At 39.8% G+C, this 26,315-nt stretch overlaps 2 protein-coding genes across 6 annotated transcripts in view; one reads left to right on the forward strand and one right to left on the reverse strand.

Moving 5' to 3' along the window:
- Positions 1 to 3,184, reverse strand: part of SMC6 (structural maintenance of chromosomes 6) — a 39,481-nt gene extending 36,297 nt beyond the window's left edge. Inside the window, exons 1-2 of one of the 2 annotated variants that reach the window (XM_064650571.1) lie at positions 3,053 to 3,184; positions 173 to 329 (exon numbers count right to left, since the gene is read on the reverse strand). The gene's annotated coding sequence lies outside the window, so the exon portion shown is untranslated. Of the gene's footprint in view, positions 1 to 172; positions 330 to 2,467; positions 2,662 to 3,052 lie in introns of those variants that run through there. The other variant, XM_064650572.1, reaches the window with a different exon arrangement.
- Positions 3,185 to 3,302: 118 nt separating this feature from the next.
- GEN1 (GEN1 Holliday junction 5' flap endonuclease) lies at positions 3,303 to 25,496 on the forward strand. Of its 4 annotated transcripts, XM_064650573.1 has the most exons (15): positions 3,303 to 3,560; positions 4,533 to 4,928; positions 6,469 to 6,666; positions 7,867 to 8,053; positions 9,790 to 9,966; positions 13,499 to 13,609; positions 15,216 to 15,289; positions 15,790 to 15,881; positions 16,709 to 16,856; positions 16,971 to 17,007; positions 17,106 to 17,186; positions 17,632 to 17,762; positions 20,588 to 20,649; positions 21,199 to 21,342; positions 21,581 to 25,496. In XM_064650573.1, the coding sequence occupies exons 3-15, from the start codon at positions 6,506 to 6,508 to the stop codon at positions 23,017 to 23,019; spliced, it is 2,844 nt and encodes a 947-aa protein (XP_064506643.1). In that variant the 5' UTR covers positions 3,303 to 3,560; positions 4,533 to 4,928; positions 6,469 to 6,505; the 3' UTR covers positions 23,020 to 25,496. The 4 variants fall into 4 exon arrangements, with proteins under 4 accessions (XP_064506643.1, XP_064506644.1, XP_064506647.1 ...); XM_064650574.1 differs by lacking the exon at positions 4,533 to 4,928; XM_064650577.1 differs by lacking the exons at positions 3,303 to 3,560; positions 4,533 to 4,928; positions 6,469 to 6,666 and having other exon boundaries at positions 7,938 to 8,053; positions 9,399 to 9,966.
- The last annotated feature ends 819 nt before the right edge of the window (positions 25,497 to 26,315 follow it).

Here is a 26,315-nt window from a genome sequence, read left to right on the forward strand (position 1 = left end):
CTACTAATAATAATTATGTTATTGTTGTTATTATTAGTAGTAGTTCATTAATTAGTTCATAAATAATAATTTCATGAAGTATTTACAGCTAAATTGTCATATCCATTTTATGTTACGAAGATTAATACCACACATAGAAATCAAAGAAAAAACACACTTCATGATTACATACCTTTTGCTATGCTACTTTCGGTTTACTACATAAACATGCCTTCATGCATAAATAATAAAGACCAGGAAACAGTCCCTTCTACGCTCTTGGCATATATCCATCATCCAAATATGAAGACAAACATTCAGTCAGTCTGCTGTTCCATCGAACTCTTTCTCTAAAAAGAAGGGAAAACACAAGATTTAAATGTTGCAATTAATAATGTCCAAACTAAAGATCAGGGCTATCAGTTCCATTGCTATACTATTTGAACATTTAAGGAAAAGAGAGCATGAGAGTGCAAAACAGAACAACATAACCAAGAAAACTCACTCATGTAGTCTAACTGTGAGGAAGGCAAAAGACAGAACAATCTGCACCCCAAAGTTTTCGAAGAGTTAGTACTGCAAACAAAACTTAACTGGAACTGCAGGCAAAAAGTAGCCTCAGAAATTATGACAAATGTCAGTGGATATTTGGTAGGCTCTGGAAGGTACTCCAGAGCACCTTCCTGGAATATAAAAAAAACAAAAGGAATGAGGAAACTGACTGCAGCAACAAGGAATCCACTAGTAAGATTTTACAAGAAACAAAGCTTAAAAGGCAAAGGAAGAAATAATCAACATTTAAAAAAAATAAAAACATAGAAAATGACACACATATTTGAATTTTAACTTCATGTCATCTCGATATTTTTGGCAGAAAAGGTTCATTTTTTTGACATTAACTACTCCCAAAACCCTTGCAGCAAGACACCCCTAATTTTCTTCATTAAGTTTTTAATTGAAAAAATAGTTGCCTTCAGTCTCAGCACCACTTACCATAACTCTAACAACAGTTTGGAAATAACTACACAAGGCAAAGGAAAAGCAGCTGATCCAATCTATCTGAAAGTTATTAAAGTGTGCAATATTATATTGGAAACAACTGAACTGGCAAAAATGTACACCTGCACATTTTAAGACACATAATACAATAATGGGAAGCTAACAATGGATACTATTGACAAATGTTAACAGAAGGTGTTTTTAAACCAGGCATCATATTTAAAAACTGAAATATAAATTCATGTTATATTGCAATATAAAGTAAGATATGTTAATGGAAATATGATGACAGTCATGAACATTATTAATTCAAGCAAGAATCCAACAGTTATTCAGAAAGACAAATCAAAAGTACTCATTTAATGAAAAAATGAACTTTACTATCATGGAATGTAAGAGCATACAGTTAGGAATAAAAACTGGACCTATAACTGGGAACAAATAAGGGCAAGACAGATCCAATTATAAAAACAAAGGATTGCTACAAAATATTACAAGAAATTGTTGTGCATATAATGAGAGTTGGCAAAATAGAGGTAGAGCAAAGACATCATAGCAGACCTACTGCAGGATGAACACAAGATACGGGAGGAAGCAAAAGGCAGAAGAAGAGGAAGAAAATATCTGTGGTCTTTAGCTGATGTATAGCACCAGCATTTGTTTAATAGTCACAAAGATAAAATGATTACAAATTAGCAGTTAATAATTATGAAGGAAGTACAACACTATCTGTTGAACTTAAAGGCAGATGTTTCAGAGGGCTGAAGTCAGAAGCCCAGAATCATGAACAGCAGTGGGGTGCTGTTCATTTTTGAGGACTGTCCAAGTCAGATGTCCCATGTTAGGCTATGTGTTTTTGACATTCATGACACCTCTCCTAATGTATTTGCAGCCAGTCCATAAGAAGCCTGTACCATCCCATCAGACGCTGGAAAAACATTGCCTGACCCACAGAATCACAGAAGGGGTAAGGTGGAAGGGACCACAAGTGGGTCTTCTGGCCCAACCTCCCTGCTTAAGCAGGGTCATCCTAGACCACATTACACAGGACTGGACGAGGGAGATTCCACAACCTCTCTGGCCAATCTGTTCCAGTGCTCAGTCACTTCCACAGTAACGAAAGCGAAACTTCCCGCGCATCAGTTTCTGCCCATTGCCTCTTATCCTATCGCTGGGCATCACTGAGCAGAGCCTGGCTCCGTCCCCTTGGCACCGCCCCCCCCGCCCCCAGATATTTACAGACATTGATGAGGTCCCCTCTCAATCGCCTCTTCTCGAGGCTGAACAGGCCCAACTCCCTCAGCCCTTCCTCCTAAGAGATGCTCTAGTCCCCCAGTCACCCTCGTTGCCCTCCGCTGGACCCTCTCCAGGAGCTCCATGTCTCTCTTGCATTGAGGAGCCCAGAACAGCACTGCGGCACAGAGAGCAGCTCTGCCTTCTCTGTGGGGAGCCAAAAGAGGGGGCAGAAATCCCGGAAGCTCACGATTACCTATTGCTTTTCCCAACACCGCAGGACCTGGCAGGATCCCCGCACCCGCGGGGTCCCTTGGCGGCTGGAACACCCGGGCGGCGCCGCTCCCGCTCCTCACCCGCTTCCCGCCGGCACGGGCGGGCACCCGGGGGGAGCCCTGACGGCCCCCGGAGGGAGCCCTGACGGCCCGGGGGGGGAGCCCTGACGGCCCCGGGGGGAGCCCTGACGGCCCGGGGGGGGGGAGCCGTCACGGCCCGGGGGGATCCCTCACGCCCGGCGGGGCGGCCGCGCTGGCAGCGGGTGACAAACAGAAGCTCCGACCCCGAAATGGTCCCGCAGAGCCACCTGCGACACTCGCCCCGGCGCCGTGCCGAGGGCACTGGGACAAGCGGGAAGTAGCTGCCGCCGCCGCCGCCGCCGCTACGCAGTGGCTGCCCGGCCGCCCTCCCTCCCTCACGGCCCTTCCAAAGGGCGGGAGTGCGCCCGGTCACCGCCCGGCAGGACCCTCTCCCTGCACGGGTCGCCCTCTCCGCCCCTCCTCTCTCTCCTCCCTTCGCCTCCCCTCCCCTCGCCTGCTCCGCGCCGCGCGGGCGGGGCCGTTACCCGGGACAGCTCCGGATCCTCTCGTGGGGCGGGGCGGGACGAACCAAACCGAACGGAACCGGAGCGTGACGAGCCGGGCCGGGACAGGCGGAAGAGCCGCCGCGGGCGCGGCGCGTGCGCGCTGCGGGCCCGGGGGGGCCGTTTCCGTGAGCCCGCCCGCCATTTTCGGGGGGGCGGGGCGGAGCCGCCGGGGAGGCTTCGCTCGCACATTCCGAGCGGGACAAAGCCGAGCCTGTCGGGGCTCCCACTGGGATGTGAGTTCCTGCCGGTGTTCGCGAAGGCTGAGCCGAGGCCGGACACCTCGCGCGGTGCTCGGGCACGCCTGTTCCTGTGGGCCCGGTGCGCGGGCGTCGCTGGCGCAGCGAGGCGGGAGTTTCAAACTCCGCGGGCGGGGAGCCCGCGCGTCTGGGTATTCTTCGTCTCGGGCAGCTGCTGAGTTTCGTCTGCGTCAGGGGAGAGAAATCCGTAGGAGTTTGAGGAGAAATCTGTAAATGCTTCTGTGCTTCAGGTGCGCAGGTTTATTGGCAGAGTTGTGCTGGGATGGCGCAGAGAGAGGGGAGGAGAGTTTTTAAAAAACTGTTGTGGGCTTTTTTGGTTCCTCCGTCATGTTTTTCCTCCTCCTCCCCCGTGTCATAAATCATACGCTTGGCTGTCTTTTCGACTAACCTTTGATAATGTGTGAAAGTATCTCTGTATGATTTACATTTCAGCGTTAAATGCTTTCTGTAGTTATTTTTAAGTAGTTGGCTTTTCTGGTTGTGTAAAAAAATTTGTAGAGCAGAATGCAGTCTTAAAACATTGTTTAAAAAACATAAAAGCTGTGTAGTTTTAACAAATTCGGGCCTAATGAGAAATTGAGACTTATTTTTTGTTTGGTTTTTTTGGTTTGTTTGTTTATATTTACTGTTAATGATTTTCAGTGATTTCTAAGTATATGAAAATAAATCAAATTCTTTCTCCCTCCTTTGGGAGTTGCCATCTCTCTGAGCAGGTTGGGGGCTTGTGGTAAGTGAAGCTCTTAAATAAAATCTGAGTAGACAGATAATTTGTATTAGAAGTAGTTGAGCTAATTGTATAAAGGATCCAGATTAACTATTTTACAAAATACACTCTGAAAAAAGCAAAGACTGGTAGGTCTTGCAGGCTTTCATAACTCATCCTTAGATATATATTGAGTGTGGATATGGAAAACTTTAGTCCTCAAATAACTATACTTTATTGTAATGAAAAAGTGGGCCCTTGGGGTTTTTTTGTTTGTTTGTTTCCATTTTTTATACTTTTTTTTTCTTTACATTCCATAAGATTACGAATAATAAAGTGTTTGCAGTGTATTTGTCTTTCCCATCAATTAAGTACCATATGATATTCCACAACAGTATTTAGCAATTGACTAACACCGTTGTTTTTTAAGAAATTGTATTGATGCAAACTGGCAGAAATCAAATGACAGTATCAGAATGGTATCTCCCTTCTTTGCTAGGTGTTCTCTCACTGAAGCTGAATATCACACTTGTCTTTTGGGAAGGTTTGGATATCTCCCCTGTGCATCAGGGAAAGTGATCATCCTGGACTTCAAGAAATTATTTGCATGCTTAATTTGTGCTTTTAGCTTATTTTATGTGCTTGAGGTATAACAACAAAAGCAACACATTATGCTCTGTATCCATACAACTAAAATCAGGCTGAGTGATTGTAGTAGTTAAAGAGATGGATTAGAGATGTGATTTCTGTTGAAAGTAAATCTTTATGTGAGAACTTGATTTAAAAGCAACCTGGAATTGATTAGCTGCCTTGCTTTAAAACAGATTTAGAGTATAACAGAATGCACCCTCCAAAGACAGGCTTGCTGCTCTGACAGACTGTGGTGATGTTAAAGGTGAGAGACTGCTGAATTGAACATGGCTCAGTTCCTCACATGTCTTAAGCAGATCTCCAAACACTGGTAGGTCACTTAGTCATGATTTATTCAAAGAGCATTTTCATTTTTCTGTGTATACAGTAATGTCAAAATCAAAAAGAAAGAAATACAAAACATGTCAGATTTTATTTTTACCTTATAATATTGAGGAGGAAGATGGAAAACAAATAAGCACGAGACAAACCTTGTGCAATAAGACAGTGCAGGAATAGATTGGCATTGTTAGGGGGGAAAGCAGAGTATGTGCTAGAGGCCTTGGTTAGAACTGGCAAAGGGTGGAAACCAGAAGAATAGTGAAAAAGAGGAAAATCCAGTGATGGGGTAGCATGGAGAGTAGTGCTGTATAAGTTAAATAAGAGACAGAGATATACCACCTAATGGTTGTATGTTTTCAACTGGTGTGCATTATAGGTAGTGCCAGTCACACAATACCAAAATTAACACAATACAAACACTGATGTGCTTCTGCAGTCAGAGTGTTAAAAATGTCAAAACATTTGTTGGAAGGGACCTCGGGAGCTCAGTGTGCTTCAAACTGAGAAGAGGTGGTGGTTGGTGGAACCCTGAGAGCTTTGTAACAAGCCAGGTCATCCCAAAACAGTTTAAGGACTCTTTGGCCACCTAAAGTAGCAAATTGTTTGGAAACATGTAACATTTTTCTGATGAATGTATATATTCCTTGCTAATAAGTATCTGTACCATCTTTAGCCAGGTGTGCAATTATCCCCTGTGCATCTGGTGCCATAACAGAGTGATGCCTGCTTCTTAATACTGCATTGATGTTAAGGAGTTTTATTCCCAAATTTTGATGACAATCACTGCTGATTCCACCAGTATTGGTTAAAGCAGTAGGACAGTATGCCAGCTGGATGTTAAGAATCTCCTAGAATGGAGATTCTGCAGCCTCTGAGCAAGCACTGCTGCAATACCCTCTGTCATTTTTTCCTGAATTCCAACTTGAATTTCCCAAGCCAGAATCTGTGGGTGTTGACCCTTCTAACATCATCTTGGAATGCTAAGGAAAGTGTCAGTTCTGTTGTGATTGAAAATATTCTTCAAGTAGCTTTAAGCTACCTCTGTTTGAATGGAAAAAATTTAATGTGGATCCTACTTTAAATCAGGAATCCTCAGGAATCCTATGTTTTTTTCTTTTTTTTTTTTAATAAAGCTTGGATTGTGCTTATGTGTAAGGGACACATGAGACTTGGAAATGAATAATTTTTATTGTTTTTTTTTTTTTCCTCAGCTGAGTTTGTTTTTATTTGTATTCAGCTTATTAGTAATGCAGATGTTCAGTCCAAAGAAGGTATTTAGTTGTAAACCGTCTGTGAAATGGAGTCACTACACACTTAGAAAGCTTGATTGTAAGTGTTCTTGGCTCAAAGAAGTAGAACTGATTATGACAAATATATTTCTTTTTCAAACCTCACATTCACATTATGTTACACACATTTCATGTTATGTTCTGAAAGTATTTTACTTTTTTTGGTCTTCACAGGTAAAACCTTCCTTCTGACAACAAAGAAGCTAGAACAATGGGAGTGACTAATCTGTGGCAAATCCTTGAGCCTGTGAGACAACCTGTCAACCTGAGCAGTCTCAAAGGAAAAACACTTGCTGTTGATTTAAGTTTGTGGGTTTGTGAAGCACAGACAGTTAAAAAGATGATTGGAGTAGTTACCAAGCCACATCTCAGGTATGGTATCCATATAAATTATTGCAGCCAAAATTCTCGGAACTGTATAATTTAGGTATGTTACTTATTCAAAAAATTGTAAGATTACCTATGAAATCCATATGATGAGTGTATTGATTCAGTTATTGCTTATGTTACATATGTAAAGGCTTTGAAGTGAATTCTAGTTCAACCTCATGGTGAAATAAATATGTTTAAGTTATTCTTCAGGCATTTGAACAACCATGACGAATATATGTATTTTAAATTTAAGTGACTCACCCGAGTTATGAGCATGTCTAAGCAGCTATAACTTCAAAGAACTGTTTTCTGCAAACAGTGCTGACAAAAATGAAAATATATACAATTTTTGATCAGTGACATTGGTTATCTCAAGAATACTGACTTACTGCATGGTGCTACTTGCTCTTGTGACTTCTATTGAATTGGACGTGATATGAAATATTGGCATCTTCTGAGAATAATTTCTTAATGTATTACGTGCTTATGACCCCAAATGGATAATTAACTATAAAGCTTGAAGCATGACCAAAGCTTACCCTTTTTGCACATAGCACCTGTACAAAATTAAATCTAGAGTAATGGTCTCTCCATGTCAGTCAAAGAGACAAATGTTTGAACTACTCCTTTTGAAAGATTGATCCTGGAGATACTGGAAAAAGCATATGCTGTTTGATATTATTGCTCTTAATTTTACTCTTGTAATAAATATTTGGTCTACTAATGCCTTGCAAAATTCCATCCCTCAGTGATGCTGGTTTGCATATGAAATAAATTGGCTTGGCAATGGTATCTGTAAGTCTGTCTAATACTACAGCATTCAGTCACTTCAGAATCTGATGTACCCGTACTGATAGATTTGGGATTAATATTCGATATAAAAGAATCAATGTAGATATGTGTTTGGAAGCAGATTTTGGATATTGAATGGTTTTTTTATTAAGCCTTTTAAGTTTGCTTACATCTTTACACCCAAGAAAGATTTTTCTTGACCTTACATAGTATTTTCTTGGGCATTTTGTCAGGCTGTTTACAATTTCATGGTGTAACAACTTCAACCAAAGACAGGGATGTAGGTAAAAGGGGGGGGCTAGAGAATCATAAGAAGTGGAAGATTGTTCCTGAGGTAGGCTAAGGGATATAAGGAAAATGTTTGAAGAAATCAGGCTTTACTAATAATACAGCTTTGCTTTATTGCAGAAACCTATTTTTTCGGTTCTCTTTCTTCACATCAATGGGAATTAAACTAGTGTTTGTCATGGAAGGAGAGGCCCCCAAGTTGAAAGCAGACACCATGACTAAGAGGAATGAGATGCGCTATGGACCTTCAAAGAAAGTTGGAGCTACCAGAACAGGGAGATCTTTATTTAAAGCCATGTTAAAAGAGGTGAGGGATCGAGGGCTGTGTTTCAGTATTTTTGGTATGATAGAAAGAAATCTTAACCAAATTAAATACAGGAACTTAAAATAATTAATACCATTTGTTACCACCTACACCTGAAGGTGTGAGGTAACTGAGGTTCTTGTTAATGATCCCCTGGGGCAGATTAGAAAGAAAAGACACTGAATGACGGGAGTGTGCATGTGTGTGTGTATATGTGTGTGCGTATATATATATGACAGGTTTATTTTGGAACAGTTTGGTTGCAATGGAAAGGAGATGCGTAGCTGTTCTGGTTATTATCTGTAGAAATATAACAATATAAAAGTATAAAAATAACAAAATATATAAGGAAAAGTAAAAGAAAGAAGGGATAAGAGTAGATAGTGGAGAGGAAAGATGTCATCATCTGTGGATCCAGAGACGAGACTTGACTGTTGCGATTTAGACGTGCATTGTTTGAAGTGATGGTCACAGTCCTGATCTGTTGGGGTGAGGGAAGCCCACACAACAAAAAGTTCAGTGGGTTAATATACATTCAGGTTCAGGTGGGAACACCCAGATACCTCCCCCAGGGCAGTAGAAGTTTTACACTATCTGATGTTGCAACACTGTGGATCCTGCACAGTCCTCAGGTGTAAGGCCCCAGAAATGTGTCTGAGGGTGCTCTGGGTTGTCATCCTCTGGTGGTGGGTGCATACCCCCTCTGTCTTATGCAAGTCAGAGGTTTCTGCCACCAAAAACTCCCAAGAACCACCCAAAAACTCTCCTCCTCCCCTTCGGTTGGGGCGTGCAAACCTGGCTTCAGCAAAGCACCTGCTGCTTTTGCAGCAGATTGTTTGAGTCATCAACCCTTAACATTTCAGTCTCTCACAGCTTTATACACAACAAATTTAAACAGTATTTTGAGATTTGAGGGGACATGCACCTTTGAAGTCGAGCCATACAGCAAGTGTTCATTGTTGCAGAAGAGGGACAGTGTCAGAAAAATTTTCTCATTTGATATGTTCCCATGCATGTTATGCTAGTAGTGAGCAACAGCCGTAATTGAACATTTATTACAGAAATTTAACTTTATTTTTCTTTTATAGTGTTAATATCGATATTCTTTTTATCTCCCCTGTTAACAATTTTTATCTATTCAAAATTTTATGAACTAGAATTTGTAGACACTCATGGCTTCAGTAGATTGCACATATCAATTCATGTTTTATTCTTAAATTCTAAAAAGAATTATTTTCTCTGAAATTTGTAAGAAGTATTTATGAATATATATCAGTGTGTCTTATACCGTGGTCCAGTCTTACAAGGCTGACAGCATTGTACTTTCATGCTTGTTATTCTCAAGAAGTCTGGCACCTGTTGGAAGATGCCTGGTCTAGTTCAGTATTACTGCTTGAGTAAACAGAATTGCTTCACAAAGATAAGTATTCCTTTGTTACTCTTCTTTTGAAACCATCCTAAATATTTAAATAAAGTGTAAAGATTTTTGTGGAGCAGTGACCATTAATCCTGCTGTGTTCAAGTCCTGGAATTAATACTTAGCCCTCTGTTGGATGTTTATTTTCACTGTTAATTATAGTAAACTATTTTTGCTAAAGTAGTGCTTTTATTGATATAGCGTTGTATAGGCAGTGCAACAGTAGCAGCTTTTATATGCACTTGTGAGAAAATGCATGCTAATAAGTGAATTTAATAATGCATCATTCAATCTCTCCTTCCTTTTGGGTTCCTTCTTTTAGTGTCTTGAACTGCTGGAGTGTTTAGGTGTCCCTTGGGTTCAAGCAGCTGGGGAAGCAGAGGCAATGTGTGCCTACCTAAATGCAAAAGGGCATGTTGATGGCTGCATTACCAATGACGGAGATGCCTTCTTATATGGAGCTCAAACGGTTTATAGGAACTTTGCTATGAATGCTAAGGTAATTACCTCATCCTGTGCCCACCCTCTCTAGACTCTTTACAGAAATGTAAATAGAGAAGGGACTTGAAAAAATTACTTAGATATTATTGCGCTTGCACTCTAGTAGTTGGGATTGTATAAAATAGTACATTTACAACAGGAGCATTTTGTTTGATTCACTGGCAATTTATGTATTGAATGTGAGAGCAAAACTACTGAAACACTTAGGGTAATATTGTCTGTGTTTGTACTGCCCTGTGAAGAGCTAAGTAGCAAACTTTTTTTCCCCTTTCCTCTTCTACAGCGAAGTTATTGAGTGAAGTAACTGCTTCCTACAAATTTAGCTTTAGACCATGTGGGAGCACGCAGCCTCTTGCGTCTAATAAGTATTCACACACTTCCATCTTGCAATTAATACTGTTAGTCCCAACTGAACATGAGTAGGGTAGAGATTGTGCATCTGTGTCATAATCGATTGTTGTGACAAAAAAAACAAATAATTTATGACCTTGAACTAAAGTGTTCATTTATTAAGAATACAATTTCCCAGAAATGGTGAAACAAAACCCCAAATTTCTGTAATTTATAATGTTCATCGGAAAGACTTGTTGAGAAAATGCATCAGTAATGTGAGAAAATCAATAGAACAGAAGATATGCGCTACAAACAATTAACTTCTTAAAAAAATAATTAAAGTTGATGGAAGGTTTTTTGCTTTGATGATACCATGCTTTAGTATCTTCCTTGACCTGGTTCTTTTCTTTCATTCAACTTCCTTGTCATTTATCACCAACAATGAAAGCAAGCTCAACCTCTCAGGTGTACTTTGTCTACATATATGTCAGCATAAAAAAGTAATTTCTGTGAGTGTTTGTCTGTCAGGCCATCTGTTCCAGCAAAATGGATTACTTTCAGTTGTTGGCTTGTGTAGGTATTTTTTTGGTCGTTTTTGAGGAAGAGGTGTGTCCTATGTTTTGATTCGTGTTAATCTTGTTTTCATGTTGTATTTGAGTCATAGAATCATAGAATAGATTGGGTTGGAAAAGACCTCCAAGATCATCAAGTCCAACCCCTGATCCAACTCCAGTTACTATATCATGGCACTAAGGGCCATGTCCAATCTCTTTTTAAAAACCTCCAGGGATGGTGAATCCACCACCTCTCTGGGTAGGCCGTTCCAATGCCTGATAACCCTCTCTGTAAAGAATTTCTTCCTAACATCTAACCTAAACCTCCCCTGGCAGAGCTTAAGCCCATGTCCCCTTGTCCTATTGTTGGTTGCCTGGGAGAAGAGACCAACCCCCGCCTGGCTATAACCTCCCTTCAGGTAGTTGAAGAGAGTGATGAGGTCGCCTCTAAGCCTTCTCTTCTCCAGACTAAACAACCCCAGCTCCCTCAGCCTCTCCTCATAGGACTTGTGCTCAAGTCCCTTCACCAGCCTCGTTGCTCTTCTCTGGACCCGCTCCAGCACCTCAATATCCTTCCTGAACTGAGGGGCTCAGAACTGGACACAGCACTCCAGGTGTGGCCTCACCAGCGCTGAGTACAGGGGAAGAATCACTTCCCTGGTCCTGCTGGCCACGCTGTTCCTGATACAGGCCAGGATGCCACTGGCCTTCTTGGCCACCTGGGCACACTGCTGGCTCATGTTCAGCTTCCTGTCAATCCAAACTCCCAGGTCCCTTTCTGCCTGGCTGCTCTCCAGTCACTCTGTCCCCAGTCTGTAGCACTGGAGCATAAGTCTTATGAGAAGCTGCTGAGGGATCTAGGGGGGCTCAGCCCACAGAAAAGGAGGCTCCAGCCCCCAACCTGTGCTGGAGCCTTGTTGAACTTCATTCCATTGGAGTCAGCCCATCTCTCCAGTCTATCCAGATCCCTCTGCAGAGCCCTCCTGCCTTCCAGCAGGTTGACACTCCCCCCCCAACTTGGTGTCATCTGCAGATTTGCTGATGATGGACTCAATCCCCTCATCTAAATCATCGATAAAGATGTTAAAAAGGACTGGGCCCAGCACTGACCCCTGGGGAACACCACTGGTGACCGGCCGCCAGCTGGATGCAGCTCTGTTCACCAGCACTCTCCGGGCCCGGCCCTCAAGCCAGTTCCTGACCCAGCACAGAGTGCCCCTGTCCAAGCCATGGGGCTTTACCCTTCAAAGCTTCAGGTGTTTCTTTAGTTCCTATCTAATATGCTAGGTAACATTTTTATTATTTTTTTCCTTTTTTTAAATCAAGTAGCAGATTAAAATGTTTACATGAATTTTAAAAACTGCACTTCCTGAGATGACTCGCACAGTCACTAGTACTCGATAATGTTAGTTTTGCCACACTTTTTTTACAGGTAGTAAACAGTAAAAACACCTTGAATCAGAATAATAGAATATACTGAGTTGGAAGGGACCCATCAGGATCATTGAGTCCAACTCCTGGTCCTGTGCAGGACACCTCAAGAGTCACACCATGTACCTGAGAGCATTGTACTAATGCTTCCTGAACTCGGACAGGCTTAGGGTGCTGTGACCACTTCCCTGGGGAGGCTGTTTCAAAGCTCCAACCAAACCACACTCTGGGTGAAAAAAACTTCCTAATATCCAACCTAAACCTCCCCTGACACAATTTCAGGCCTTTCCCTCAGGTCCTGTCAGTGGTCACTACAGAGAAGAGATCAGTACCTGCCCCTTTGCTTCCCCTCACGAGGAAGTTGTAACTGCAATGAGGTCTTCCCTCAGTCCCTTCTTCTCCAGGCTGAACAGACCAAGTGACCTCAGCTGCTTCTCATATGGCTTCCCCTCCAGAACCTTCACTGTCCTTGTTGCCATCCTTTGGACACTCTCTAACACCTTAATGTCTTTCTTACATTGTGGTGTGCAAAACTGCCACAATATTCAAGCTGAGGCCACCCCAGTGCAGTGCAGAGCAGGACACTCCCCTCCCTTGACTGGCTGGTGATGCTTTGCCTGATGTCCCCCAGGACAAGGTTGACCCTCCTGGCTGCCAGGGCACTGCTGACTCATATTCAACTTGCCATTGACCAGGACCCCCAGGTCCTTTCCTCAGTGCTGCTCTCCAGCTTCTCGTTTCCCAGTCTATACACACAACCAGGGTTGCCCTGTCCCAAGTCCTGAGTCCAAGTGGTTAATGAAGAAGTTGAAGAGAACTGGGCCAAGGATGGAGCCCTTGGGAACCCCACTAGTGACAGGTCACCAGTCTAATGTAACTCTTTGTGCCTGACCTGTGAGCCAGTTGCTCACCCATCGCATAACATGGTTATTCAGCTGTATGCTGGACCTCTTGGCTTATTTTACTTTCTTTCAATAGTTGATGCCCATACTTAGAACTTTAGGTTCCAGAATTTTTAATTCATGTGGTATCCATGCATTACATTATGAATTTTAATTGCAGTTTATTTTTTTGCTGTTAGACCTCTCTTATGGGATAGACCCATTTCCTACAGATGTGAGTGAATAGGAGTGGGAATGACAACTAAATGTGACTCAGTGCAGTTCTTTCTGTCATGTACCAGAAATAATATGCAATAAATTCCTCTTGCAGGATCCACATCTCGACTGTTACACAATGTCCTCTATTAAGGAGAAACTTGGTTGTGACAGAGAGTCTTTGATTGGGCTAGCTGTTCTGCTGGGTTGTGATTATCTTCCAAAAGTAAGCAATATAATTATTTTTTATTAGGTGCTTATACTGTCTTGAGAAACAATAAACTGTATCAAGGGAGACATGCATGCTGACAAAGCTTTATGCAATACACAATTAATGAGATCTAGTTGAAGAAGATCCTTAGTAAGTCACTGTAAATTTTTTTTTTGAAAGGTTAATCAAAATAGTTCATGAACACCAGTCTTTCTAAAATGGTTTTGTATTATTCCAAACCTTTTCTATGGTGGAGATGAAGGCAAAAGTTTAGATGTTGATTACATTGAGCCAAGGTGTGAGAACTCCATTGTTTGTGAGGATCCCTTATACGAGTACACCCCTGGCAGAGAAGCTGTGGAAAAATGAGAAAAACAGCTTTGTCTGTGCTGTTTGGAAGACTCAGTAGTGATAGTTTGGAGCTGTATTTATGAGTAAAGGCAGTTCTGGATGCAGTTCAGATGTATCCCTATTCCACTGTTTGTAAATATATAATTTATGAAGAAGTAGAAGTGATCTATTTGAAAGTTTACCTAATTAATCAAGAGGAATGTCACTCAGTACTACTTCATTTGTTTCTTTCTTTTTTTCTCTTTTTTTTTTCTCCTGTAAGCTCTTGAAATCTTTTTTGAGACTTTGAACAGAAGCTGTTGTAATGGCTATTTGAAAGGGAAAGGCAGTGGGATGAAACCTGATTTTCATACAGTTTGTCATTTAGTGACTTCAGACAATGGTTGCTCCCCTTCAGGCTTGCATTGGATATCTAATTTTTCTTAAATCACTGTGTTCCAATTTGATAAAGCTGTTCTTTTAAACAACTGATACTGCTGAAAGAACACAAAACTCTCATTGCTTTTGTCTGGGTGTGTTTTTTTTAAATCTTGTTTCTGTTATAGGAATCTTTAAATAGTTTGTTGTTACTACTGTATTTTATATGGTTGAGTGTATTCAGTTCTGCCATTACAGCTGAATAAAAAGAAGCATAGATTTATTTGTAATGATGTTGTAGAAAACACACTCAATACAATCTTTATATTCAGCTGTACTGATTCTTGGCAAAATAGGGGAAGGATGGAAAGAGGAACTATAAAGCAATATGTGTGTTTTAAATCATGGAATGATACCATAGTTTGGGTTGGAAGGGACCTCTGAAGTTCACTTAGTCCAACTCTTCTGCAGTTGGAGGGACATCTTCAACTAGACCAAGTCACTCAGAGCCCTGTCCAACCTGACCTTGAATGTTTCCAGAATGGGGCATCCACCACTTCTGGGCAATGTGTGCCAGTGTTTCACCACTGTCATTGTAACTTCTTCTTGTTATCTATTCTGAATCTAATTTCTTTTAGTTTACTATTGCTTTCTCCTTCTTTCGCTACCTTGTTTTACCTGAGGTGCTATTGAGCATTAGAAAAGTTTATGCAGCTTGTGTGTTACAGTGGCAGTACAACTGTAACCTGTCACCTTCTCTGCCCTTAGAACTTGGTCAAAAATATTTTTCTCAGTTTGTTCTCAACATCTGAGATCACTTTTGTAATTTGTCTACATAATGATATGAAGGTGTTTTTTGTGAAAATATGAATATTTTGGTCAAAATTATGTTATGTTTCATGTTTCTCTATAGGGGGTTCCAGGAGTTGGGAAGGAACAAGCTTTAAAGTTAATTGAGACTCTGCGAGGTCAAAATTTACTGCAAAGGTAAAATGGAAATTTACGTAAGTACTTTGATTTTATTCAAAGACTGAATGGTCTGTACTTCAGCTCTGAGACAACATTTGTAGTACTTCAATTTAGGGAGGATATTACCACGTTCCTTACCTTGTGTTCGTGAAAGGAATTGGGTGCTGTGCTAGGAAAGCTTCTTAATAGTTTTAAACATTAGCTGGCTCATAGGTTTGAGATAGCAGGTGTATGTTGGTAAATTGGAAAGAAAGTCATAGGGACTGATGAGAGACTTTTGCTGATTTTTAGTGGGTTGTGGATCCAAGGATTTGAGATACCAAGTGCTTTCTATGTTTGTTATCATAATGTGTGTGTCAATACTAGAAATCCAACAATTATATGACATACTGTAAAAGAACCCTGTTCTACCCCTGTAGATTGGAAAACTGTGTTTCTTGGATAGAGGCCAGGGAAGTATAAAGAGTATTTTTCAGTGTTTTAATGTGGAAGTTAAAAATATTTCTTGATCCTTTTAGGTTTGATCAGTGGAAAGAACAATTCCAGTATGATGATAATCCACTTTTGGTTGTTAAAAGGGTAATTCACTGTTCAGAGTGCCACCATCCAGGTCAGTGTGAAAAGGGCTGAATTTTATTTTTAGCCCAATTGTTTATTTTTTTATTCTGGGGTAGGGGTGACTTTTTGTTTGTTTGATTGATTGGGTTAAGGTTGCTTTTTTTTTAATTACTAGCAATAAAAATTACTTTTCAGCTTCTGGACCATCTTTCACATTTACCTTTGTGTAAACACTTTTAAGGCTTGGAACTGCTTTTCTTCAAATTTGAAACTAGTTGATGGCAGATGGAATATTATCACAATGCTGTTGTGGGATCCCAGATATTTGTCTTTTTAACCTTTTCATTAAAGAAAGTATGCTGTACTGCCCAGCAACTATTTCTTTAGTTGCCTGAATTGGTCCTGCATCAAGGGGACCAAATCCCATTAGCATTGATGGGTTTTGCTGCAGGGTTTTCATAAAAAGCAATTAATCCTAAGGAACCTTGTTTTGGAAGCACTTTTGATCAGTGAACTCCTTCAAACCCAGCATTTGGTGAAAGAAAACTTCTTTCAAATATATAAGTAATATATGTTTACCAGGTTATCACACACTTCTTCTATAATAGTTTTAGGTAAGGTAAACTATTACTTAGGTAATAGTTGTCAACATAAGGTCTGAAACAGTTGAGGGAAAAAGTCTTCAAAAAATGGCATCTTGCATGTATTTGTCAGTTTTTACTGTATACAGAAATGCAGCTGGTGCACTCAATCTGCTTACAGCTGCTATTCACATCAGATTCATATGTGTTCTCAGCTTTGTATTTGTAATATTGGCTTTATATATTATGAAATTTTGGAAATGCTTTTTCTCCTCACTTTGTGTTTCTGCTGCTATAGGATCATACAAGGAGCACGAGCACAGTGGATGTAAATTCTGTGAAAGCAAAAGATACTGCAAACCCAGTGACTCCAAACACTGCCCTTGTGAATGGCATCAGTCAGAGCAAGTGAAACAAGCAAATGCCGTGGAGGACAATATCAGAAAGTAGGAATGTCTTGAAAATTGAACTGCTTTTCTCTGTGTTCATGTGCAGGGTGATCATTTAGATTCTGCATCTTTCCCATCTTTCAGTTCTTAACACATTTGTTTTACCTGCAGAAAAGCTAAGAGTTGTGAAGGCTTTCCATTCTCTGAGGTAACAAACATAATTTAAATATTCTTTTTTTAATCAATTAATTGGAATTTAAATATTCGGCCCTCTCTTAAACTGTCTCTTTTTTGTTTTATCTCAAGGTTATCCAAGAATTTCTAGTAAACAAGAATAAATTGATCAACATAAAGGAATATCGAAGGCCAAATTTGTTGTCCTTTCAGGTATATAACAAAATACTGGATATTCAGCTTTGTAGTTTTTTGTTTATTACTAAGGAAGGTATTTGTGATAATTGTCATCCTCATTGGTAACCTTACTGGAAATAAGAAAGAATCTTGCTGCAACATCTTAATATACCTCACTGTTCGAAAGCCTAAAATTGTAAAGCTGATCTTAATCTGACAAGGTGTTTAACAACTGTCTCATTCCTGCTGCTGCCACTACACAACTGTGTTTCCTTGGCTTGCCATTGATATCTGAAGAATCTGCCACTGTTGGGGATGACTGTTGTCAGTGAGGGATCATTGGGAATCACACTAACGTATAAAAGCACTCTAGATATTTTTAGTTTTCAGTCCTGTATCCCTACTACATAACTGGCTAAGCATGGTATCTAACAGAATAAAAAAAGTTTCAAAGTTTGAGGGGTTTTTTTTATACTAACAGATATTTGCTTCAGAGAAGATGGAATGGGCCAAACATTATGCTTGTAAGAAACTGTTAGCACTGTTGACACATTATGATATGATCCAGAGAAAAGCTGGATACACTGACTCGAAACAACTGCAGGCAATAAGGTAATGTAGTTTGATTTCTTGAACTTAATATGTTGACTTCTGCTCCCAGATAAAAAAAGAAAAAAAACCTGTGTTTTTTATGGAAATATGGTTTTCTTCCAGCTTTGTTTCAAGCTCTGTGCTCATTTTTAATAGAGGTAAAAATTTAGATAGGTGCACCAATTGTTATACTACTGCTGCACAAAATAATCCACAGTGCAGTTGCCTTTCATTCTAAATGGTAGTGCCTGTGTTTTCCTGTCCTTACTTTCTGTTCTGTTTCCTTGGATCTGCACATGAGTTTTACCATTACAGGTTAGATCCTCTGCTCAGGTTCTAAGCAGAAGTTTAATTGAGTTCTGTGGTTCATAATAAGAGCCCAGGTTTAGAAATGAGCATCTGCAGGTTCATTTGTGGTCTCTGATTTGTTATAAGACCTGCCAACTGTTGTACTATACATATATATACAAAACTACTTTTCACTCAGGACCCCTGCTTTTAGGAATACAAAAATGGCCAAGTATCCTGTTACTAAAAATTGACATGCAGGGGAGAAAAGCAAGATAAACATATAATTATTTTCCCACAGAATATTTTCCCACCATCCAGGCTTCTGTTACTCAGGGATTTTCTGAGCCAGAATTAGGATCTTCTTATTCTATCAGCCCTTGGTGTAATTTATTTTTTTAATGATCTAATCTTTTCTTAAACTTAAGTAAAATTCTACTTAAGTAGCTGTTGGCAAGTTTCAACTTCACTGTGTAAAGAGAATTTTGATTTATTTTAACTTTATCTGATGGTTTCATTTCCCAAATGAAACCAAAATTCCTCCTGCCCCCCTAATTCTTGTTATGCAAGAAGGTTAGTATTTTTTCTGTGTTCCTTGATGCTGGTCAAGATTTTTAGACATTAATTTTGGGGGACAGGAGGACAGTCAGTAGCAGTGTGATAATATCTCTGCTGGGTTGATGTGTTGTAGTCTTAAATTATTACTTTCAGAGAAGCTGTTTTGTTCAATGTTATCTTTCAAAAGATTGGAGAGACTGGTTGGGGGATGCTTTTTGAACAGATTGGCAAGATAAATTACTAGCATTTACCTTGATGAATGAACTCACTGACATTCTTTATAACACCTTCTAGTGTTTCAAGAGTTTAAAAGACAGATAATGTGTGCTCTAGAAGATTTCTTTTGTTAACAAAGTGTTTAAAAATGCAGTAATGGTTCAGCAGGATCAGCATGATCCTACTCTTGACATTAGGAACCTACTAAATTTGAGTATAGATAATGTTTTTAAAAAACTCTCAGTGACTGACTGTCCCTGCTCAGCTCATGTTCTATTTTCCCTCATCCTCTCACACAAAAGATACGAATGACCCTGTGTGGTCATTCAGAAAGTTACTGTCTATGGCAACAGCCTTCTCTGGCATTAGTATCTTAAAATCATTGAATTGCTTAGGTTGGAGAAGGCCTCTAAGATCATCAGGTCTAATCATTGACCTGACACTGAAAAGTCCACCAGTAAATTGTGTTCCTCAGTGCCACACCTACAAATGTTTTAAATTGAAGGGATGGTGGCTCAACCACTACCCTGGGCAGTCTGTTCCACTGCTTGACCACCCTTTCTGTGAAGAAATTTTTCTTAATATCCAATCTAAACCTCCCCTGGGACAACTTGAGGATGTTTCCTCTTGTCTTATCAGTGGTTATTTGGGAGAAGAGACTGACCCCCACCTCCCTTCAACCTTCTTTCAGAGAGTTGTAGAGAGTGACAAGGTCCTCACTGAGCCTCCTTTTCTCCAGGCTAAACAGTCCCAGCTACCTCAGCTGCTCCTCAAAGGACTTGTGCTCCGGAGCCTTCATCAGCTCTGTTGCCCTTCTCTGGACATGCTCCAGCACCTCTATGTCTTTCTCGTACTGAGGAGCCCAGAAATGGACACAGGACTCAAGGTGTGGCTTCACCAGTGCCATAGAGGGACAATCAATGCCCTGGTCCTGCTGGCCACACTATTGCTGATCCAAGCCAGGATGCCATTGACCAAAGTACAGAACCCAGCACTTGGTTTTGTTGAACCTTATAGAACTGGCCTTGGACAATGGATCCAAGCTGTCCAGATCCCTCTGCGGAGCCTTCCTGCCCTCCGGCAGATCAACGCTCAAACCCAGCTTGGTGTCATCTGCAAACTCACTGAAGGTGGTCTCAATCCCCTTGTTCAGATCACTAATAAAGATATTAAACAGGACTGGCCCCAGTAGTGAGTCCTGGGGAGCCCCACTAATGACCAGCCACCAACTGGATATAACTCCATTCACCGCCACTCTGGGCCCATCCATCCATCCATCCATCCAGTTTTTTACCCAGTGCACTCATCCCAGCCACAAGCATCCATTTCCCCAAGAGAAAGCTGTGGGAAATGGCATCAAAGGTTTTACTAAAGTGTAGGCAGACAACATCCACAGCCTTTCCCTCATCCCCTCCTATAGTAGAAGGAGATCAGATTGGTCAAGAAGGACCTGCCTTTGAGGCAGGTCAGTTGAAGATAAAAAACTGATATAGGAGTCTGCCTTATGTTTATGTGCTACAGAAAAGCTTTTTGATTTTGTGTAAATGCTCTTCTGAGCATTAAAAAAACTCCAAAAATTTTTAGTACTTGAATCTATATCCCAAATTTTACTGTATAGCTTATACAGAGTAGTAGTGTATTTTTTAAAGATATAGTAATTTCACTATAACAGAAAGATTTTTGTGCTCTGAATCATTTCAAATTAGAATATTGAAACATTTCTAGATAGGTTAGATATTTTTCATTTCCTGTTCAAAATCATTTAATAGTCTGTCTTCTTACAGGATTGTCAAGACACGTGTTAAAAATGGATCACCTTGTTTTGAAATTGAGTGGCAAAAACCAGGTGGGTGTGGTTTCTATGTACATTATGGGACAAAACAGTTCATAGGAAAAGATAAAAGCATGCTTTAAAGAGAGAAGAGCTTGACAACACTCTGAGGCAATGAAATGTTGGTGAGATTGGAAAGTGTTCTATGGAAACAGTAGAAAATGCACATCAAATTTCACATATCCTGAAGGTGAAAGCAATGCTTGAAAGAGAAAAAGAAATCTACCCAGAAAGCAAGGGACTTGGTCTTCAGCTACTTTTTCTGGTACATGTTAATGAGACCTGAACTGAGTATCACATTCCTTATTTCACTGTGTACCTGAAGCTGTGACTGTTTACTAGCTAGAACATTTTCTATGCTGCCAGACTCCTACCTGCAGTGAGCCCATTTGTGCCAGGAGACTGACAGAAAGAGAAAGACTTCACTTGTAGGTAAATCTCAAATATTGTACTATTGACATTTTTATGTGTCTTTGTACTCAAGTCTTTTGTTCTTTGGTTTTTCATTCCCTGCTTTGACTTGTGTGTATACACATGTCAAAAGTACATTCATTAATTTTTCAGAGCACTATATTGATCCAGAAGATGAGCCTGTGGAATCGTTTGTAGTCACAGTAGAAGAGGAGTCTTTGTTTCAGGCTGCTTATCCTGAAGTTGTTGCCCTTTATCAAGTGGAAAAGTCAGAAGTTCTTCAGAAGAAAAAGAAAAGTAAGTGCAAAAGTTTATTTCTTATGAACTTGTGGGTCTTGCCAGAATACAAAAAGCAAAAGCAAAAAACATTTCTCCTACTGTTGATCGATATCATGTTTTGTCAAGATGAGGACATGATACCTTGCAGACACTGTGCTTTAATCTTACTATTTTATACTTTAGCACTAGAAAATCCTAACTGTGGTTTATATGCTATTTGAAATGCCCTTTTGTTTTGTTTTTTTTTTTTTTTTAGAAGGGAAAGACAGACCAGAAGAAAAGGATATATCAAGTGCTTATGATGAAGTTAGCAATCTTCTATCCCAAGTTAGTTTAAAATCTACGTATGGAATTCTTCCTGTGCAACACTCCACATCAGATACAAAACCTCCCCCAAAACATCAGACACAGCAGAGAAGTAATGAATCAAAAGATGCAGCATTAGCTGCAGCTTCCTGCAGAACAAGTGTTTGGGTGCCAGCATCAGCAGCTGCTCCTCTGCCTGCATCATCCTACTTAGAGAGTGCTTTGGCTGACTCAATTGTGTTGCCCTCGCAATGTACCAAACATTCAGGGATACCATCCTCTTCCTCTGTAACAGCTGGTTTACAACTGAGCAGTGTTGATGGGAAAGGAACCTTCTTCAGCACTTCACCAGCCCAGGGAGGTGATGACCGAAATCCAGCAGCTGACTTAACTACATGCATGGAACATTCGCATCCACTAGGTCATGAAACAGCAAGAAATAGCTCGGAATATTCTGGTGCTGTGCAGTCTCATCGACATTCTGATAGTGCAGATGATTTATTTTCCAATGATGCTACAGGACAACTTCAGGAGTGGTCTTTAAGAGACGGAATACTTAGGAAGACTTCCATTCTATCGTTGTCTGAAGATGCAATGCAACGGGAGCCTTTGAAATGTTTTAAACAAACAAAAGAAACACTGAATCCTGATAGAAATTATGTCTCTTCTTCATATCAGTTAAATAAACTAGTGCAGGAAAGTAAAAATGTGCTATCAGAAAACTGTGCAAGTGAATCCAGCGTACATATCTGTCAAGATCAGTACAGAAAAGCTGACATCTTGGCTGAAATGATGCTAAAAGACCATCATGTAAGTGGTTCAACATCTCTAGCCCTCAATGGGCAAACAAGAGAAACACTGCATCCTGGGTGTGAAATGCTTCCAGTGTCTCAAAAGCCAGCAGATGCAACTGGCTGTCACATTAAAAAAGCTTGTATTGAAACTACTTGGAAAGCTTCTTCTAAAAAGAGTGTGTGTCAGAACAGACAGTCTTCTAGTGAAGACAGTGATGATGGGCATGTGAATAAAATCCTGATTTATGAGCAGCAGAAAAAGCAACTGAACCCTGGTCAGTTTAAAAAATGTTTTACAAAGAAAAAGAGTAGCATTGTTAGTAGCAAAAGGACAAACAGTGACTCAGCCCTTATAACTAAAGGGAAGAAGACAACAACCAATTTAAAGAAAGCTGATGATACTTTCTCATTGCAGGGATGTCCAAAGCCATCCTCTGTAGGGGAAGTTAATTGTTCCCAAAGTTCAGAGCAACCAATTAAGAGGTTGGGTTCTGATCCCACACAGCAAGACAGAAGTGCTGTTCTGACTTACAGATGGGCAGACAGTCCCCTTCCCCTGTCTGAAAGACTAAAAGGAAGAATCAAAATCAGTTAGGTTCTCCATAAAATAACAATTAACTATGAACCATCATTTCTTAGAGTTCTTTCTCAAAGTTTCTGTAGTATGCTCTATCAAAGTTTCTCCAATATGCTCTATCAATTTTATGTGGACACAGTTTTCATGAATAAGAAGTGCTGTTACTGGAGCTGAAGTTTGAAACTAAAATGTTAACAAAAGTACCAAACAGCTGATTGTAGGCAAGTGGCAGTTATTCTGGACATGGTTACTTTCTGAACTTGATACATAAGCATCAAGACCAGCATGTAAGGAAGCATGGACATTTATTTATGAAATAAGGCTTTTTTTCCCAGCCAGTTGTGAGGATTTTTGTATTAGTCTTGCTTATATAAACAGACATTAAAATAGTGCCTGCAGTGCTTTGGATACTCTTAATAAGACAAAGCGATGCAGCTCTTTTCAAATGGAATTCTGCATTTTGCTTCACTAACCTAATTTTGCAAGTTTTTAAATGGGTTTTCAAATCCTGCCATTCTGCTTCTGTTGACAGTCTCTGAAGGACCACATAAAGACACAGCAGATGTACCTTGCGGGGTAGCTAAGCTAATATCTGCCATGACCTATAATAAGCTGTTCTTTGAGTGTGTGCATCTTCCAAAGGGTGGAATAAGCTATAAGGATAATTCTGGTTTTGTAGCAGTCATATATATACTATATATAAGGAAATTTGGTGGCTGTTTAATTAAGCATTTGTATTTTAGGGCATATTTTCTTAAAGAAGATTGAAATCCCATCTAAAACGATTTATAATAGAGTGAAAGTTAAATTGCAGAAAATCTAATTATGACATTGCAGATTCTCTGAACAATATAATGTAATTTTTTTTTTAAATTAGTAACTTGAATGCAATTACAATTTTGAAGGTGCTCTTCACACTTCTTTATTATAGAAGTAATCTCTGTTCATACACCAAAAAAAGTTGTCTTCAACAGCTTATTAGGAAATGCCTCCTTATCTACATTTAAGCATTTGTAACTTTTTCTATGCACCAGCCAGAAGGCAGTTCACACTTGCCAAGATATATTGTTAATAGTAGAAATTTAGAATATCTATGCCTGAATGAAAATGTCAGTTCTTTATTCATAAAGATCAAGGACCAAGTTCAGAAGCTAAATTTCAGATGTGTTTAAGGAAGACATAGGAGTCTATAGATAATTAGCCAAAATAGTAGTTTCTTGGTTTCCTCTGTGGGTAGATGGAGAAAATTTATTTATAGTTGATTTTTCAAATGAGATGTATTGTGGAAATGAGCAAAAAATCCAAAATATTAGAAACTTATTTTCAGTTTTGAAAATGCTCTGTCTCTTTTGGAGACTCTAAAGCACTCTGATGATGTGAGAGGGTAGCTAGAAGAGTAGTACTGTGAAGGAGAATAACAGTAGCAGTCACCTGGGGACTGTATTTTGAGAGATTCATAGCATCACACAAAAGGTTTGGGTTGGAAGGAACCTTGAATATCATCTAGTTCCAACCCTCCTGCCATGATCAGGGAACCATTCCTTATGCAGTGGTTAGAAATGAAGAGATCTGAGTTGAGATTTTTTTGTGAGCAAACATTGTTATTGGTTATGTATTATTTTTTTTCCTTGCTGATAATTTTGAATACTGAACACTAGAATCAAGAGTATGAATTTTCATTAATAAAAATGGCAACATCACTTGAATTACCTCACTTTTGTTCTCTCCCGGGGTATGGGAATGTGCTCTTTTGTTGGGGAGATCATACAGTTTCACCCATGGTGTGTGAATTTCTGTGGTTTAGAGCTTTCTTTAGAATTAGGAGGCCAGAGTGGTTTTCGGAGGGATTTTTGTTTGTTTGCTAAATCTACTTGGGATGACTGCTTTAATGGATGATTTGCTGAAAATACTGTGCCAGAATTATGACAAGTTCGTGTTTTGTCGATGAAGGAAATCAGAAGTGAGATATAATGATAAGATATTAAGAACTGCTGAGAAAAAAAAATGTTGATTATTGCTACTAATTAACCTGGTTTCACAAGTACAGTTCAAGCATGAAAAGCAGAAAATGTTCAATTTTTTTCATATGCAACGCATCCTAATTTTGTTTTCTGCCACTGCTTTAGAAGCAGCAATAGATGTGAAAAAAACCTGTGGAGGATGCCCTCTCTAGGCTGTAGCTGCTCATGGCAGCAAATAAAATCATTTATCATTGGGGGTGACTGTTGCTTGAATTAAACCTATGATTTGTTACAGAAGGGTAATTACAGTTTTTAAAGTGTTTTGGTTTCTCATCTTTATGTAATTTACTCAATCTAAGGATTAGGGATGATTTTTCTTTTGGAGCTTTTTACTGTGCTGACTGCTTTGCAACCTCTCACACTCATGAGAATGATGTTTAAATGGAGGGGGCGTAACATAACTTTCTTCTGCAGGAAATATTCCTACAAAATTATGTTAAACTGCCTGTAAGAATAAATCAATGCGATTCATCAGCCTGATGAGCCTGAATAGATTTTCATTTATCATCTGTCCTGAGCAACCCAAATAGGTTCTATCAGGGCGCTTCATCTAAAGTAATAAAAATATACCAGCTGTGGGAGTGGGGTAGGTAAAGGGCATGTTGTTCTTCAAGTACTTGTCTGAAAAGTTTTCTACACAGATACTGTTATTCTACTAGTGAAGTACTCTACTAAAGAGAACTGTCAGTACTATCAGTCCTGATGTTGGCACCCCTCTAGCTTGAATGATTTCTGTGGAGACATAGAGCAGAGCCATAGGGTCTGTCTTAGCAGTATAAATGTCATTATTTCCACTTATAAACAGTATTAAACTTCAGTTAAAGGCAGCAAATTCTTTTAGCATAGTTTAACAAAGGCATTCCTTAGGATTGTAACTCACTATTTCAGATCCATGGAGAATCAACAATAAAGGGAAATAAATGCTGCTTACATGGAATATATACATAGGGAGCTAGAAAAAATGTTAAAAAGACCACCTCTCAATATCTCTCACACTGTCATTTTTTTATTGGCAGAGATTATTGAAATGCTTATCTGTATGTGTGAACCTGCTTAACAAAAGGAAAAATTTGATGAACACACTAAATCTTTTGCTAGTTAACAGAGAAATTTTGTAGTTTGAGAAGGGAATTATTTAACTTTGAGGATTTGCACAGGCTTGGCTCTATGGTCTCATGTCAAGAAAGATTCTTGGAAATGGAGTGGTGAAAGAGACTAATGGCAGCTGTTACTTGAGACAAGATAGTCTTTTCATGTCTAAAAAGGTGTCAGACCCTGCCATATTATATCAGC

Source organism: Pseudopipra pipra, chromosome 3 (assembly GCF_036250125.1).
Source record: "Pseudopipra pipra isolate bDixPip1 chromosome 3, bDixPip1.hap1, whole genome shotgun sequence".
In the NCBI taxonomy this organism is placed as follows: Eukaryota; Metazoa; Chordata; class Aves; order Passeriformes; family Pipridae; genus Pseudopipra; species Pseudopipra pipra.